The sequence below is a fragment of the Hevea brasiliensis genome, chromosome 13, assembly GCF_030052815.1.
Source record: "Hevea brasiliensis isolate MT/VB/25A 57/8 chromosome 13, ASM3005281v1, whole genome shotgun sequence".
Classification (NCBI taxonomy): Eukaryota; Viridiplantae; Streptophyta; class Magnoliopsida; order Malpighiales; family Euphorbiaceae; genus Hevea; species Hevea brasiliensis.
In genome coordinates this window covers 80893213-80906650 of record NC_079505.1, presented here as the reverse complement: position 1 = coordinate 80906650, position 13438 = coordinate 80893213, and the positions used below count along the sequence as shown (strand labels likewise).

General features: G+C 32.9%; 2 protein-coding genes across 3 annotated transcripts; one reads left to right on the top strand and one right to left on the bottom strand.

The window, feature by feature from the left end:
* The first annotated feature begins 2933 nt into the window (after positions 1-2933).
* Positions 2934-4616, top strand: LOC110643607 (cytochrome P450 98A2-like). The gene has a single exon (XM_058131640.1). The coding sequence runs from the start codon at positions 2982-2984 to the stop codon at positions 4512-4514; it is 1533 nt and encodes a 510-aa protein (XP_057987623.1). The 5' UTR covers positions 2934-2981; the 3' UTR covers positions 4515-4616.
* A 369-nt stretch (positions 4617-4985) lies between these two features.
* LOC110643599 (NAP1-related protein 2) lies at positions 4986-13438 on the bottom strand. 2 transcript variants are annotated; one of them, XM_021796057.2, is made up of 11 exons: positions 13158-13438; positions 12312-12434; positions 12171-12221; positions 11848-11919; positions 11567-11680; positions 11420-11478; positions 10545-10605; positions 10374-10430; positions 10237-10281; positions 7695-7761; positions 7196-7542 (listed from the first exon to the last, which is right to left on the bottom strand). In XM_021796057.2, exons 1-11 carry the CDS (start codon positions 13287-13289, stop codon positions 7535-7537), a joined length of 789 nt encoding a protein of 262 aa, XP_021651749.2. In that variant the 5' UTR covers positions 13290-13438; the 3' UTR covers positions 7196-7534. The 2 variants fall into 2 exon arrangements, with proteins under 2 accessions (XP_021651748.2, XP_021651749.2); XM_021796056.2 differs by lacking the exons at positions 10237-10281; positions 10374-10430; positions 10545-10605; ... (4 more) ...; positions 12312-12434; positions 13158-13438 and adding exons at positions 4986-5325; positions 5409-5730; positions 5827-6224 and having other exon boundaries at positions 7422-7542; positions 7695-7721.

Sequence of the window (13438 nt, the reverse complement as noted above, 5' to 3'; positions counted from 1 at the left end):
ATATATTAAGATTATTATATATATAAAAATAAATAGAGGGAGAGAGATAAAGATGTGGAGAAAGATATATAGAAATGCATAAATCAATAAATCAACACATATTGATTTATGCATTTCTATATATTTCTCTCCACATCTTTATCTCTCTCTTCCTCTATTTATCTTTATATATATGATATATAGAAATGTATAAATCAATATATGTGTTGATTTTGAAATCAAAACATAAATTGATTTATGCATTTCTATATATCTCTCTCCACATCTTTATCTCTCTCTCCCTCTATTTATCTTTATATATATATGATAATCTTAATATCTCTATCTATAATTCATTTTATTTCTATCATTCTCTAAATATCTTTGACTATCTCCCTCTATATTTAAATTAAAAATAATGATTTAATGATAATAATGGTGGTAATATTGTATACGTGGTGATTATAGCAGTGGTGCTGATTTAACTATTGATCGTTGTATAAGTGATTATTCTAATAGTAGTGAAGTGATGTTAATACTATAAAACTAGATGTATATAAGTAAATGATTTATATATATCTTATAATTTTAAATCTAAACATTTGTTATATTATAATTTTAAGGAAAAGTGTTAATTAGGGTTTAAAAATACTTCCAATTATTACAGTTTAATATTATATTTTTTAATGAAAAGAATTATAAAGAATCATAAATAAAAAAAAGGGCAAAGGAAATATTCGAACCCTGAACCCTCTACCTTATGCTTGAGAGCATGTGCAATTGGGCTATTAGCCCTCATTCGCTTTTCAAATCAACGAAAATATATATATATACATATATAAAGAACGTATTGTGTTAGGTGTGCTTATAAATGGAAAAAAATAATATCTAATATAGAGAGGGCTCAAACCTTGAACCACGCTGAGATGCATGCTTCTATGCCAATCAGGCTACTTGCCCTCATCCAATATTTTATTGCATGAAATATATATATTATACAAGCTCTAATGTGTGTGTTTGTATATATATATATATATATATATATATATATATATATATATATATATATATATATATATATATATAACATTTTTTTCAAAAATATAAATTTTATTTGCTAAAAGTGTATATCATGTCAAGTAATATTTATTTTTATATTTATATCTATCTATATTCATATAATTTGTAAATAAATGATTTAAATAACGATAATAGTGATGATTGTAAACCGTGGTGATTTGAGTATTTATAGAGTATATATAATTTAAAATATATATAGTGAAATTTATATCATATTTTAATATTTTATATACTGAAAAAATATAAATATAATTAGTTTGACTGTCACCCTACCTACACTAATCAACCACCGCCATCATTATCACTCTAACACCACTATCAAATTTCAAACCAATTTTAATATGATACTTACTTTAATATCAATATTTATTATTATAATATTTAATTTCATTTTTGAAATGCTATTTACTTCATTTCAATTAATATATATCAAATTTATATCATATTTCAAGTTAAAAAAAATAAATATAACTTATAGTATAACTTATCATTAAAAATCAATATATCTTATCTTATAACAAATATATTATATGTAATAACTTATAGTATACAATATCTCTAAATTTGTATATTTTCCATAGCATTAATTTTTAGAGTTTCAAAAATTGCTAGCATTTTAATTTGACATTGGAAAATGTTGTTTGGTGAGTGAATATTAAATGAAGAGATTTTATAGTCAAGTGGCTTATAAATGAGCTAAATGGCTCACAAGTCACCATAAATGGCTTATATATTAAAAGGGTAAAATGATAATGAATTTCAATTTAATTACTAATATGTCATTTTGAGCTAGCTCAATTTGAGCTCTGTAGCATTTTTGAATTTTATTTTTGACATAAAAAATAAAAAAAAGAAAAAGAAAAAATATCACTGGCTCCATAGGGAATCACAAATTCTTCTATGCTTTTATGAGTACCTAATTTGTTGATTGCTCTAGTATTTGATTGAAGACAAAGGCTACTTTTACAACTCATTTATTGGTTCTTTACAATAAAAAGAATGATTTCTTCTTTTTCTTTTTTTATCATTCCAATCCATCCATCAGTAATTCTTTTTAAAATGCTGCCATCCTTTTTGACAAATTAAAATAAAATAAAATAAAATAAAATAAACTTTTAAATCATTTCATCAGTCTCTGTGTATGCCTTGTTGGTGGCATCTCTTTATTAACTTTTTTGTAGCAATGAAATGCAAAGAATTTGCACATGTAGTGTTTAAAGACATGGCTCTAAGCAGCAGATGTCACTAACAAGTACAGGGCCATCATCATCTAACTGGTTGGAGTCTAATTTTGTTATGGCCTGTGAAAAAGGCTGCCACTTTTGCTACCCATCTAATCCAACTAAAAATTAACAACACATCCATTTCAGCTATATTAATTAGTGGAAACTTCCATTAAACAATTCTTTTCCTTTTTTTTATGTGAGAACAATTTTATTTTTATACAATAATTTAATTTCTTTTTAATTCCAGAGAGACTGATTACAAATTATAACTGAGTGAGATTTCAATCATGCAAAATTAACATTAAAAAATTCATATATAAATGAAAATTTTAATTTAAAAAAATTTGTGCTCTTTCTAAACCAAAGATGTATTAGTACTAGATGTCATTATAAATTATAGTATAAATAATTTTTTAAACCACATAAAGTATGGTAAAAAAAAATTAATAACACTTAAAATTAAATTATGTTTCAAAAGCAACTGTTTTACATAAAAATTAATTAACTCCAAATTAATTACTGCATTCATCTCTTGCAAGCTGTAACTAATTAATGGAATAATATCAAGTGTGCATTCAATAAACGTATAGGTTATACATAGAAATTCAATGATCCTTCAATTGTTAGATATATAACTCATATCTCCTCACGTTATATTAAGATGGGCTTCTTATCATTTCTCAAGAAAAGATAAAAATGAGTTTTTCTCTCCTGTTCATTTCCATCATATTCATCTTCCTTGCTTACGAATATTCGTACCGCAGGCTAAAATACAAGCTCCCTTCAGGACCCTTTCCATGGCCCATACTGGGAAACCTTCCCTATCTTGAACCAGACATTTTCCAGTGTCTTGACAAGTGGTCACAAATTTATGGTCAAATTATATCGCTCTGGCTTGGTTCCACCTTAAACGTTGTGGTCTCATCCTCCGAGTTGGCCAAGGAAGTGCTCAAAGACAAGGATCAGCTATTGGCTCATAGGCCAAGAAATAAGCCTGTGAGTATAATGTCCAAAGATGGCAAAGGCATTCTGTGGGCAGATTATGGTCCTCATTACGTTAAACTGAGAAAAATTTGTACTCTCGAGCTCTTCTCCCCAAAGGGTATTGAAGCTCTCAGACCTATCAGAGAAGGTGAAGTCAGAGCTATGGTTGAGTCAATTTTTAAAGAGACTATTAATCCTGATAATTATAGCAAGATTTTGTTACTTAGAAAGTATTTGCAGCCCGTAGTCTCAAACAGCGTTACAATGTTAGTATTAGGGAAGCGATTCTTGTCTAGAGGTGGTGTGACAAGCGAACTGGGACAGGAGTTTAAGGCAACATTGGGTAATGAAATGAAGCTTGCAGGCTCATTTTTCCCTGCCGAGCACTTCTGGTGGCTAAATTGGATCTTTTGGCTCCGGAATAACACGTTTTCCAGGCAGCTGGCACGTAGAGACAGGCTCATTCGAGCTGTAATAGAGGCTTACAGGGCTGAAAAAAAGAATGGTGCTAATGCCAAGCCACATCTTTTAGATTCACTTCTTGGTTTCCAAGAAACTTATGGCCTTAGCGAGGAAAGCATTAAAGAACTACTCTGGGACGTAACAACTGCAGGCCTGGAGACAAGTAGTATAGTTGTTGAATGCGCCATGGCTCAATTGGTCAAGAATCCAAGGGTGCAATTCAGGGCTCAAGAAGAGCTTGACAAAGTAATTGGGCTCAACCGTGTAATGGCCGAATCCGATATCTCTAAACTCCCTTACCTGAAATGCATTGTCAAGGAGGCACTAAGGTTGCACCCTCCAGCCCCATTGCTGCTACCTCACAAGGCAAATTCCAATATCAAGATTGGTGGCTACGACGTTCCTAAGGGAACTCACGTTCATGTGAATGTTAGGGCCATAGGACGTGACCCAGCAGTGTGGCAAGACCCAGTAGAATTTAGACCTGAAAGGTTCTTGGAGAAAGATGTAGAAATTAAGGGTCATGATTTTCGATTGCTGCCATTTGGTGCAGGAAGGCGAATGTGCCCTGCTGCCCAATTGGGCATGAATTTGGTTACGTCGATGTTGGGTCAGCTGTTGCATAATTTCAGCTGGGCTCTTCCTGAAGGGGTACTGCCTGAAGAGGTTGACTTGTGTGGGATCTCAGGGATGGCTAGTTTCATGCAGAAACCATTACAAGTTGTGCCTAGTGTGCGATTGCCAGCCCACTTGTACAAAAATGAGGGTTTAGATACCCAATAGCTTTTGCTTTTTGAAATGATCTACCACTTGTTGATCGTTTTTCACATGTTGTTTGCTTGATGATCAGGTTTTTACTTTTGGGCATATTTGGATTCTTGGCCTTCCAGAGTAGTGTCCTAAATAGCGAAAATGTGCTGGGTCAGTTCTGAACAATTATTTGAATATGATTTTTCAGTAATTCAAAGATTATTTTTCAGAAGTAGTCGGCCATTAAATTTGGGTCAAACTAATATAGAATTCTTTTCATTTAAAATTAAATTATATCAATAAATTTATATGGTTGGTAACTTAAGTATTATGCCTAAAATAGCATTTTTCCATTGCATGAAAAGTAAAAACACACTGTTAAGATTCTCATCACTTTTTATTGCTCTTTGGGAGACGCTATTTGCCACCGTCTCTCTCATAGCTTGTCCCTTGTAGTTTTATTTGGAGCTAGGGACCAAATCATATATATGAAATCCACCTCTATGCATGCAATTTAGTGCTTATATATATAAAATCTCCTCAAGTGCAAACCAACCAAAACATTCATGTCTCGCTAGGTATTGATTGCATAATGGGTAATGTGGATTACATCCTCAGGTCTTGAAGGGGGATGGGTCTTGTTTCTCAGTCTCAGCTCCTGATACTCCTTGAAAAAGAAACCTCTGTACTTGGGTGCCTCTCCAATCTCTTTAGTAAACCGAGGCAATGGTTCAACCCATTTGTCTCCATGCAAGTTGTAGAAGAATGCATACGAGTATCTGCTTTTTCCTTTGGGTCTCACTACCCTGTGGGTTGCACTTTTGAACTTCTTGTTGCTCAACACCTTGTCCATACGTTTCCAAGCCATGAATATATATATATATATAAATGAGACAAGCAGAAATAATTGGTTGATAATTTAATTACCTGGACAACATCACTAACATTGACCACTATAGTATGCTTTATAGGAGTTACAGGAATCCATTCCCCATTCTTGCGAACTTCTAATCCTCCAGCTTCATCCTGGAACACAAAAGTGAAACAGTTTCCATCTTCATGTTCTGTTATTCCATTGTTTTCATTTTCGGTTGCTGGAAAATAACGCAGAGCTGCCATGAAATCCCAGCTCCTATCATGGTTGAATTCTTTAAGGAAGTTGGGAGAGAGACCCAGACACACATTTAAAATGCTTTCAATGAGAAAGCCTGTCTTGACCAAGTAAGAGAAGATCTCTTCCAGCACATCCCTAGCAAGATTTCAAATACGATAGCAGTTAAATAATTATCGACCTCGATTTCAATTAATGGGCAATAAACATAGAAAACAACAATAATAGTCTAACCTGAATCCATGAGGGTTAGTGGGGTAGAAATTGAAGCTAGAACCTGGTGGAAACACCAATACATATTCGTTTTTGTCTGGTGAGTGGTCTGGCTGCCTACTATAACCAGCAGGAAGGGGTGCACCTGAGTTAGGACTTGACTTGCGTTTCTCCTCATCCGGAAAGTCGAAAAATTTCTTGGAGAGCTCGAGGGCTTGGTTCATTAAATCAAGGGGAACGCCATGGTTCTCAATTTGGAAGAAACCATACTCAGTACAAGCTTGGGTGATAGTTTCCATGGCCTTTTTCTTGCCATCTTCGTCACCCTCTCTAAAGAAAGGTGAGAGATCAATAGTAGGAATGCTTGACTTGTCCATTTCAAGTTTTAGCTCTGCTTGCTTGAGCAATATATGTAGCAGCTTCACAGATTATAACAATGTGGTTAGGTAATGTAGATCCCAATTTGGACCTCGGCATATTTTGAATAAACTAGATGACAAATTTAGGTCATGTGAATGAGTGCCGTCATCAATCTCAACATAAATTATATATAACTACAATGACAAAGAGCGACATATACTCTATCACGTTAATTATAGATTAAACTAATTAAATTATTTCATATTATAACATAAAATTAATTTAATTTAATTGACTAATAATTCTATTTAAAAAATTTTCATTTTATTAATACTATATGCGGTGGGACACATTTGTGTGCTCAAGATTGGGGAAAAGAGCCGACACATAGAACGATTGCCATAAGTCCAAGGATTAAATTAAGTTTTCCACATAGAATGAGTGGTGCTACAATTAATTTTGCTATTTTAATTTCTAAATTATAAAAAAATACAATTCACATCATTACATTATGCATAAAATATATTTATTTATTATTAATAATTTTATATTGATAACATAAAAATATTTTTTATATAATATTGTACCGTAATATAACATATTTCCATATAATATTAATAATTTTTTATAAAAAATTAATAAAAAAAGAAACATATTTTATAAACCTTAACAAATGATGCACTCATAAAGAAACCAATCTCAAATATACTAATTGAGAAACGCTCACCGTCTCTTGCAGATTCCCGTACCTAGCGCCATGACTCCTAATATATATATATATATATTTTTTTACGTTATATGAACATATATCATTTTCAATATATATATATATATATATATATATATATATATATATATATATATATTTCAGTAATTATTTAAATTATTTTAATATTTAATTATCCAAACTTAAGTAATGGACTAGTATAAATTTCTAGTGAAGTTGCCATTTATTATAGGTTTGGATATCAATTTTATTATTACTTCAAAATTAATCGAAACTAAAATATTAAAACTTGCCCCAATGAGATCTCGAAGAACAAAAATGGATTCCAACACACAAAGTACTTTTTGAACAAGTCCACAGCTAAAGAACCTGATAAGCTTAAACTGATAACAGCATAGGTCATTTGTTTGTTAGTAAATTGAATGCATATAAGAGGCTTAACCCAACAACTTTACACCATAAGGTACGATTCTACTTTTTCTTTGATCAAGGATTGAAAGAGATGTAAGATATAAAAAGGACATCATACCATAATTATCTAGAAAACTGCATATCAGGGAGGAAACCACAGTAGAACAGAACGAATGGCCTTGACTGGATAAGAAAAATCGTCAGAAAACCACCTACTGAACATGGTACCAGTCAGATACCTACATAGTAGATAAAGCCATGATAAAAGGTTAAGATTAAGATTGATAACCATCCCTATCAGCTGTTGATGTTCGCAACCCTCAAAGACCAATTTACACAAGCTGTTACTCAAAAAGTGAACCGACAACAGATAAGAACAGTATTCAATTACCAGCATCATCATCTTCGTCGTCTTCTTGCTCATCGTCATCCTCTTCAGAGTCATCACAATTCTTAACCTGACATCAGATAAAATTCTCAAATAAGAAATCAGTCTTGCTACATTTTCCTTGGCTTTTAGCCAGGTTTTACAATTCTGATTACACTAGCCAAATTATCCAATTCTTTTTTATTACTTGGCACACGTCTGTTATGTTAAAAGCGGGCATCAGTCAAATTGCTTTTCACATGTACTATTTGCTCAATCAACAAAATTGCACTGGAGCTCATACATCTAAATATAATAATAGGCTAACTGAAGTGGTGTGCGATAACCTCATTAAGCACTTCTCAATGTTTAGGATGTGTAAGAATTGAGTTACTTAAAACCCAATTTCATAGACTTCAAGCAAAAAATATTACTAAAGCTACAACGATAATTGAACCGACTTACTGACAGCATCATTATTACAACCGAATTTCTGTTTCCAAATCACATTTCAAACAAGTTTTGGTAGTTGATTTGGAAAGCCAAATGATGTGGTAGCATCGCATCACATCACCTAAAAAAATTTATTGTAATCAAATGGTGCTACCTATTCTGAAGAACAACAATTATATCAAACTCGTACACAACTCCAAACATCAGAAGCAGGACTAAGTGCTCAAGTACAACTATAACCTCCAATCAAGAATAAAACATAAACAGGCAAGACTGCTAATATTTTGCCCCTCTATTAATCTCATTTCTGGCAGAATACCTTTAACTTTCATAATCATAACTGTCTGTTAAAATTCAATCTCTATAGACTTGATCCATTATTCATGGCATTGTGCTCCAAATTGAGAAATGGAAATCATTCTACAGGAATTTTGACGAACCAACTGACTAAAGAAAATGTAACACCTGATCGGAACATAATGTTTAAAGAAAATAGCACACATGATTCAGAGCAACCTGCTCAAAATTTCAATTAATCAATCTCAAGTATATTGCAGACCTAATTTCATCTCAAACAACTTTCTATTAGCCAAATAAACAAGTAAATTACACGCATTGGTACAAAATTAGAATACACATGCCTTAATTTTATTCTAATAAATGCCATTTCCAATCCCAAAGAATTTTGACTACGTTCTTCCAGAAATGCAACAAAGTATATATGCCTATTTATGAGAATTTTATCAAGATAGCATTGTGTGAGCCTTTTTGATTCATGAAACATTACCTAACAAGATCTGCTTCCCATAGCATCAAGAAACAAAACCATATAACTACCTGTAGTTGCTATAATCCTCCATCGTCTTGTTCTCAAAGTTTAACTTCACAACCAATCATTAAACTTACAACTAATCTAAGTCCCAAACCAATTTTGCTCATGTACTCCCTACACCACCACACCACCCCCCCCCCCCAACCCTCCAAGCCGCCTCCCCAAAAGAGAAAAAAAATTCAACGGCAGAGTCATCACATATGAAAAAAAAAAAAGAAAAAAAAACAGATGGGGCACATAAAATAATACTTTCACAAGGCCTCCATAGATCTTCATTACCATTCCTAATGCCGTGGATTACATTAGCATCTGTTTCACATACTACTGGCACGCACATCGCTTCATCTAAAGATAGTATATCAACCTAATATGGTAAGACTCAATATTCACAACCTAAGTGTTGCCACTTTCCAACACTACAAAATCAATCTTTTTGCAGTGTCATGCAAAAGAAGTTTGCTAAAACCAGCTTTTGTATTAACAAATGATTTGATATATCCTCAAGCTCAATATAATGAGGCAACTACTGCAATATTGGAAATTATTCAGCATCCTTTTTAAGTGAAAAGAGGTTTGTACAAAGTCTTTCATAATCACAATAAGCATTGATGAAAGCTCAAACCAGACTGCCCTTTGAAATGTATTAGGGAGTAGCGCATGTATTAATTGCTTCACCTACTGATAATACGAGAAAAATCACTAATATGGCTTAGAGAGTAGTTTACCTTCCTTGTTATCTGTTGGAGTCAATGTCAGATGGGACATCCTAAAAACTTATCAAACAAAAGAAAGCATGCAAAGTTTTTGTAAACCAAGAAACATTTTGAGTGTGATTTAAAAAAAAGAAAAGAAAAAAAAAAGAAGCATTTGAGTGAGTTATGCCACTGGTAAACAGAAACAAATAGCCTAAGCCTAAATGATCTAAATATGTCATGCTTCAAGGAAAGGCATACGCATCAATGATAAATCCAGAAATCAATTCTATTTTACCATTTCTTACAGATGAACTTTACAATTTATTCAATTCATAATTCCAATAACAAGCATTTTCCCTCAATTTTGCATCACTATTAAGATCTCAAATTTATAACCCTGCTGTACCATATAGCCAATTATCAAATGAACATGCCAAGCAATGACAACTTAGCAACTAATAGCATAGCACAATAACCATTTCCGTTCATTGAAAATCAGTATGAAAGGATCCCAGAACTAAAGATGGAATAAAATACTAAGGACATATAATGATATTTGTAGATTGAATTAATGCAAAGCATTTACCCCTTCATCAGCTTCATCCCCTTCAAACTCCTCATCATCAGGATCCTACATAGTGGAAGAAGGGAAATGAACAGTGTTTTCAAGTTATTTACCATAAATGAAAAATAGAGAGAAGCAACAAAGGAGAAATAAATTACAGTGTTGAAATAAGAGAGTGGATTGGGCCATAAATCTTCTTTGATAACATCTGCAATCTGCAGATTTTTTTTCAAGTGAGTTTTGAATAGCTTCAATAATGAAGAACATAAAGAAGAAAACATTTACAATGATAAAGATGTAAATACAACGTTCACAGACAGACAACATACCTCATCCTGATAATTTTCCACCGTCTCTTTCCGCACAGGACTACTAAACCAACCGAAGAAGCTAAAATCAAGGAGGTAAATTTGCATGTGACAACAAAGACAAAAACATAAGTGTGAATCAAACTCAAATTAAACACTATTCAACACCATGTTAGGTAATATTTAAACATCACAAGGTGGAAAGGATGAAAGCCAGAAAATAAATAGTTAATGCATAACATACAAAGAGAAAATAACAATAAAAGAGGTAGAAATAGGTAGAAATGAAGGTTAAGAAATGTCTGCCATAATAAATTCCAAATCCTTATACAACTAAACTGTCTCTCAAAATTATACCTCAATTCAAGAGACACAGTTGGACCATCCAATGGCCTCCCCTTTCCCAACAAAGAAAAGAAAAGGAAAAAAAAAAAAGGCAGATAACAGCAAAAGGAAAAAGAGTTCTAAGATATAAGTATGCCTACTCGAGCATCTTCCTTAATGTTCCATTCCACTTGACATTGGGAGGGGGGAGGAAGATGCTAAAGGTTGGTAAATATTGAAATAATTAGTCATTAAATTATTGCTGCACAAGCATACTACAGAAAGAGAGAGAGAGAGAGAGAGAGAGAGAGAGAGAGAGAAAAAAAAGGGTGTTGGGGGGGGGGGGGAGAGAAGTATTCGATTGACTTTAAGTTCTTCAAATTGGCAAGTAGAATAAGATGCAGCATAAGACATTTGCATATATATTTACTGCTTACACGCACACACAGAGATTCGACTTTCTAAGATTTCATATATTATTTTCCAGTCAAGCCCTCCTCTCATTTCTTTTCTTTTTTTTTTCTCCCTAAAAAAATGAGGGGAAAGGACAATAAGTGATAAAAAGAACTAACCCTTCATCAATAAAAGGTCTTTTGTTCCCTTTCTTCTCATTCACTCCATTCGGCATTTCCTTCACATTTTAGAAATGAAAGTAAATAGAAAACCCGAAAAAAAAACAATTCAGAGGTGCCAACAGTATGAAGACATAAAACAATTACCATGCCCTGTTTCCACTTAATCAGTGTAGCAGTAATTTCTGTTGTTCCTTCACCAAGGAAAGTGAAAGTTTTTGTAAGCTTTGTATCCTCAAAATATGGGTTGGGTTGAAAGTTCTACAATGGAGAAAGAGGAAAAAAAGCCTCAAAATCACAAGATAATCATTCACCAATTTATTGAAACCCACAATTTTATCTACAAGCCTTAGTGTAACAGAAAGAAAGTAAAATCAGTTGTTCACAAAACTAGGAAGGAAAATATGAGATAAAAAGAACAAACTCACAAATGTTATGGAGTAACCAGATTTAACGTCTTTAAAGTCCTCCACCTCCAAGGAGATTATATATTTGAATATCTATCAAGAAAAAAGGCAAAGTAAAACAAAATTACCATAAAGCTAAGCAGCCAGCTTAAAGGATTTAATTGAGCAATAACTGAAGCTTAAATCAGTCTTTAATTTCTCAAAAAAAAAAAAAAGCAAGGAGGAAGGGGAGAAAGATGAGTCATAGAAGTTCACATAATAATAATTAGGAGGGAAAATTAAGTTCAAAATATAAAATAAGTGCACAAGCTAATCTTCAGTGCATATAGGAATAAAACCTAAACCTTTTGATCCTCTTCATTTAGAAGTGTATGAAGAACAGGATGACTTAAAAACTGCACAAAAACCATGAACAAGTCAATTTGATAAAATAATTCATTAATTTGATATTGTGTTAAATAAACAGCCGAAGATGCATCACTAACAGCAGTTAACCAAAAGTCAGGAATGGTTTTGATGATCTCATTCCGCTTATCATAGACTGGCTTGCGTATCTCGTTATACTTCTGCTCTACTTCCAAGACCTTATCACTTGCCTCTTCATTGATCTGGAAACATGCAGAAACAACACATGTAGAGCTTGTGAGAAATTCTATTATTCACACACTCGCACATCCAAGTCCTCAAGGCACAAGTACATTTAATGCTGCCTATGATGGATAGCTACATACCGGGTGTGGTAAAAAGCTTACAAAGTGTTAAAAGAAAAGAAACACAAGTACATGAGAAATAAACACTGAAAAAACTATTAACTTGTATCAAAAATCAAGGAATGCCAAATGATACTAATAAAAAAGCCCTCTCTTCATCTCCTATCTAAATTTTATGTTGCCTAAAACTACTGGAATAAGGTCCAAGAGCATCTAATTGAATAGCTATTTAAAGTTAAGTTATTTGACTATCAAAAATGAGCATACCCAGGCATTTCAGTTTCAAGAGGAGTTCAGTCACAAACAGAAAGGGAAAAAATATATCCCGGAATGATTAGAAGTGCAATCAACCAAAAGGAAAGGTCCAATTTCATCAACCCGTAACAATAAACAACAGTTGAATTATTCCAACACTTGCCAAAATACCAATAGCACTTTTAATCCAAATTCAAATAAAATTCCACCCTAGTGCCCCTTCTTCAACTTTTGTCAGAATTCTGCTTTAGCTATTAACACTAAACCCAAAAAAAAAAAAAAAAAAAAAAAAAAACAAGGAGCCATAAGACCACCAAAAATAAATGCTTGTACAAATAAAACCCACGGATAAATATAAAAATATACCTTTTCGAGATCGTCCTGGATCTCCTGGAGCCTTTCGATTGAAAGGACAAGCGCTTCGTCGATTTGGTAATTGTCGTCGTCCTCCTCCCCTTTCTCTGCTACCTTCATCTTCTTCCCCTTGTCTGCAACCATTTTCCCTCTCTTTCTTTATACAACAGCCCTGACCGGGTGATCCAAGCCCTAACAATTGAGGAAATGCTAAAACCCTAATGTCTGTGCTCTCCCTTTCCTTTATGCGGTGAAGTGAGAGAGAAAGAAAGAGTTTCAGCGTGGCGACAAAA

Excerpts from the sequence above, each read along its gene's own strand:
- LOC110643607 (XM_058131640.1), top strand. The coding sequence starts at position 2,982 with ATGAGTTTTTCTCTCCTGTTCATTTCCATCATATTCATCTTCCTTGCT.
- LOC110643599 (XM_021796056.2), bottom strand. Across the intron at positions 5,731-5,826 it reads ACTAACCCTCATGGATTCAG|GGATGTGCTGGAAGAGATCT; the intron begins GTTAGACTATTA and ends AAATCTTGCTAG. Across the intron at positions 5,326-5,408 it reads ATGTTAGTGATGTTGTCCAG|GTGTTGAGCAACAAGAAGTT; the intron begins GTAATTAAATTA and ends CGTATGGACAAG.